This window comes from Perkinsus marinus (assembly GCF_000006405.1).
Source record: "Perkinsus marinus ATCC 50983 genomic scaffold scf_1104296960350, whole genome shotgun sequence".
NCBI classification, from domain to species: Eukaryota; Perkinsozoa; order Perkinsida; family Perkinsidae; genus Perkinsus; species Perkinsus marinus.
In genome coordinates, this window is record NW_003206190.1 from 14,851 (window position 1) to 19,529 (window position 4,679).

General features: G+C 50.4%; 1 protein-coding gene across 1 annotated transcript in view; it reads right to left on the reverse strand.

The window, feature by feature from the left end:
* Nucleotides 1-4,524: 4,524 nt before the first annotated feature.
* Pmar_PMAR013218 (helicase, putative) overlaps nucleotides 4,525-4,679 on the reverse strand; it is a gene marked incomplete at both ends in the record, with an annotated part of 3,018 nt that continues 2,863 nt past the window's right edge. The window contains 2 exons of the mRNA XM_002772835.1: nucleotides 4,525-4,632; nucleotides 4,677-4,679. The exon at nucleotides 4,677-4,679 is cut by the window's right edge and continues 4 nt beyond it. Of these exons, the coding sequence (XP_002772881.1) occupies nucleotides 4,525-4,632; nucleotides 4,677-4,679 (111 nt within the window). The remainder of the gene's footprint in view (nucleotides 4,633-4,676) is intronic.

Consider the following 4,679-nt stretch of genomic DNA (forward strand, 5'->3'; position numbering starts at 1 on the left):
GTCCAATATCCGAATTCCTCAGCGAAGGAGGACGGCTGATCACATCGTAGATCAGTCTCTAGCGGAGATACACGCTGAGGTCTCGTGGCTAATCTGTCGGCATTTTAGCAGCCTTTCGGTGGATGGCATGCTCCCGTCTAGGGGCATTCCCTCCGTTCCCCTATGTTTTTCTGTATAGGCCTCCTGATATACGTCATCGGCTTCGTATGTCTGGTCTTCTGGGCTACACTATGGGTTGGAGAGCTCTGTGAAACTGACCCGTCGTGAGTGCTCGTCGGGTGGCTAGTTGAACACAGCCGAGCTCGTCTGCCACAGGTACATGAAGAGGTTCCGATTTCTGTTCTACCGATTTCGCCAAGACCGCTATTACTGGTCGACCATCATTGTTACACAGAATATGGCTCTATCTCTCGTGCCGTTTATCAAGGTCGATGACATGTACGTTAAAAGGCCGACTGACTACCATTAGTGTCCAATGAGGCTAAGCAGACCGGAATTGTCAGGAACTCATTATGCGCTCTTGGCTCGTCTCACTGCGAGAATACTCGCCTTACTTGCAGCAACTTGTCGCGTACTTGTCCTTCTACGTAGATATCTGAAGATTCTCCTGTTCGATATTATCATATCTGCTGCGCTCGTAATGCAGTTTAAATTCTGGCCATGGAGGAGCCATCTTTTCAACTGGTCCGAAGTCGTGTCCCAGGCCCTCATGCTAATCACCACGATAATCTCTGCAGTGAGTTTGAATATCTGTTGTATTGCAGGCATCGATTTAGACTACAAGGATCTTCAAACTTTCCTCAAAATTTTAATATTGCCACCAACGCTGTTGTTGACCATGTGCATATTCTTCCACCCTGGACTACACACTGTGTTTCATCAGTGTAACGAAGTAGGTATTCATCGCGCGAGAACGAGAGTTGCCGAGCGGGAAGTCTGCAGTGAACACTTTGTTGGTCATCCTCATTATCACAGGAGCTATGTGAGCCCGTAGTTTGAATCTGGTGGCGTTGGCGATGATTCGAAAGACTATACGAAGAGCATTCAAATATTCCCTCTGTCGAATTTCATTATTCTATGGGGAATATGCACATGGTCAACTATGTGTCGGTGACAATATAAGGATGCTGAAAAAGTTTCGGCGCAAAAACTTGCAGCGCGACTTAACTAAGTCGTGCGTAGCCTTTAATAATGTAGTGACGGAGCTCCTGAGCTCAGCTGAGGAAACCAAATATAGACTCTTCGGAATGTGTCCCCTCGTCTCGACGGCACCAGTTGCCAGGCTATGCTAGACGATGCACTCTGGATCGGTCAGTGTACCTTTGGCTGGGTATTAAACTATCTAGTTTCGTCGTGTTGCTGATCGGTGACACTTTTCATGCACCATATTATTGTCCCTACGTCGTTCAAGACTACCAACTTCGACGTAAACTTCGATAAACTGTCCATTTGATGCGAGAAAAGTGGTGACATCCGTCTTGGCCTCATCGGCAGGCTATTCATCACAGCTACAGCATATTCTATTTATATCGCTCGCAAGGGAGGCAGCTTGCAAACAGAGGTCGAACCATGTGATCGATTCCAGAACGAGGTCAGGACCAAATGGAAGGAGCTGGTACGAAAGAACTCATTAATCATCGACCCCACATGGTGAACTAGGTTGAATCTTTTATTGACTCTCCCGATGGTCACACGTGCGTGGATATCACAGCTATCATGAACAAATATGACCTGGAGAGATTCACAGTGGTAAGTGGGCTGACGAAAAAATATTCGTCGTGCTCAACTTTCACGGTAAAATCTACACAAACGCGCATTGGAGGGGGCATCGATAGTGCATCATGCCCATAGAAGAGTATCGAATCCGATGTTCTTGCAAATGCGACTTCCCACAGTTGCTCGAGACGATTGCTGCCACACTGTATATACCACCAGAGAGCGTCCAAGCTATTTCCAGCACAATCATGACCAGGACAGCTCTGCTTGAGAATCTGCCAGAGATTCCTGAGAGGAGTCAATCCCCGGAAAATGCAGAACCTGCCCCCTTCCGCAGGTGAGCTTCAAGCCATAACGGAGTTCATCCATTAAGGCTGACAGTTGTTTATTCTCCGTTTAATCGCTCATTACACGAGTCGTGTAACACGACCCAGCCGTCCCTCAGGGCTACTGTGAGTAAGACGATGCCTGCTCGCTCCCGGAGGAAGCACGGCACGGTTAGCGTGAGTCCTCCTATCGAAACCAGTGGCGAAGCGAGAAGATCGCAGAGGAAACATACGATCATACGTCGTAAGCATCGTTCTGATGGCACGATTAAACGGGTTTTGAGGTGCCTCGAAGATGTATTGGGAAAGAAAGCTGCCACGAGGCGTCACCACACTGTTTGCTGTGATTTGTTAGCGTCTGCAAGGAGACACACCGTTACGGGTGCGAGACCGGCTATAGGACAGCAGCCCGCGTTAGTGTATCCCGTTCGATCGCGGAGGAGGCGCATCAGCTTCGTCAGGTAGCTGCATTCGATGGAACTCATCTGCAGCCGGAATTTTCAGGCCCGAGACCATCGAGGCGCAGCGCGAGCAACAAGCTAATATTGATTTCCAAGCTATGTTCGAGGAGTTTGCCAGGAACACTGACCGGTGCCCGAACCAATTTTTCGGCTATGTGTGGATCCCTTTAGTCCTCAGCCACTTGGAGCCCCCAATATCAGGAGTCGAGTAAGGAGTTACCGCACGTCGCTCATGTATTGTTGTAACAATAGTGGTGGTGGTTTGTGTTGAGTAGTTCAGTGAACTATTTACCGACACGAAGGGACGAGTGATGCACAGAACTCCATCAAGAATTCAATGATCCTACTAAAGCGCGTTCTGGGATAGTGATGAGCTAAGTCATCATACAGGACGGTAGAGAAGCCGTCAGTTGACTCGACAAGAGTCATGCGAAGCGACCGACGCCTAAATGTTGACGGCGGTGTCGAACCAGTGTGAGTCGCTGAGTCCTCATAGTGACTCTCAGTATGTCTCCGAGTACAGCTGGCTCGTGTTGCTCAGCAAGAGTTGATGATAACTTCACACGGAGCGACAAGATATGCATGGGAGTATTGATCACTGCTCGACAAGCACTCAGACTGGCTCCCTCGTCAATAAATGGTTGAAAGGGCACGACTAACGAGTACGTGCAGCGTGGCTATCGTTGTGCTGCGCTTTCAGTTGAATGAGTGGTTGCTTTAATAAGCGACATTATTCATGTCTTTGGAGCGTGAGGGCTTGCCTTTCGAGTTTCTCTTGCCGACAACACGCTATGACAAAGCCCCGTACTAGAACACGAACTTGAGTTAGCATCAGCTGTACACTCAAGCAACATGGACGCTATCAATCATGTTTCTCAAGCCTGTGAGGAGGGTCGATTGAGAGCCACATCGACCCTGACATAAGGTGATCCCGTCTGCGTGTAAGGAGTAGTCGTATGAGCAGAAGTATAACGTGATGACGGATAAACGACATCTGCTGGGCGGTGGTTCATTGAGACCAGCTTAGCCTGACAGAGGGCCGTGACATGACGCAGTAAGCAATCGGGTTACCCTTTCGTTCCCGTCAAAAGAAGTGAGGTCGATGCTGTTGTTCGCTGGCGCTGCAATGGTGTAGCTAGGAACCCAGCTACTGCCCATCCGAGCGGTATACGATCCCGTTGTATCTGCTGAGGCAACTTGGTGTTCTATTTGCGGGGTCTACCTAGCCCTACCGAGCGGGGCTGCTAAACCCCATGGGGCCGAACTGGTCCTCGTAGCTCTGGGAGTGTTGGGATTGGTTCGACTAGTTCTCGGCGTGTTGGAGTCCAGTGGGGACGGGAAACCTGTCGATGATCAGTCGCTGGCTGGCTGAAACCTTCCGGACCCCCACGTTCAGAACGCTGCACGGGCAGCGCCTTCTTGAATGGGGATTCCGCTCTCTCTCTGGTCGGGGCGTTATCGCTGTTCCCACCGCCACCCTGTGAAAGCAGCTAACAAGATACCCAACCGATGCTGCAAGGCTAGGGCCTACCACTTGCTGCGATTGCCTTCCTCCCTTTCCCTCGCACCCCTTGCAGTGTTCATGTAGATCTTGACGAAGGTCTGCGAGCTCCTAACATACGATCTCTCCCAAGAAAGAGAACCCGTACTGGTCTTACTGTCCTCAGCTGGTCGACTTGCTTACTCACGCTAGCAGCCTCCTCGTGACGCTCCTCTCGTAGCATTTTGATCTCTCTGTTCATGCCGGATAATATCCCCACTAGAGAGGCCATCTCCTGCCTCACACTCTGAGGCACGATAAGCTCCCCAGCAGACCTTCAGCATCCATTCTCACATCCTCGAATTTGTTCCGCGACTTCTTCAGCGTTGTTATATCCTTACTGGCCACCTCCAGTGCCTTGAATGCCGCCTCGAACTGTTGCTGCCATGTGCTACTGAGTGTATTCAGGTCCCGCCGGAGCAGGTCGACCGCGTTACGTTGGCTGCACAAGCGTGTGCGCATAGAGGAAGACCATTAACCCTTACATCTTCGCCTCCCTCCCACACTGTCTCATTGCTGCACCAGTCGCCCTTTCGTCCTCTTGACTCGACGAGCGGAGATCAGACAACCACTCAGCGAAAGCCAGGACCTATCAAGTTGTTTAATACCGAGATGGAAGAGGCTTCACTTCACCGT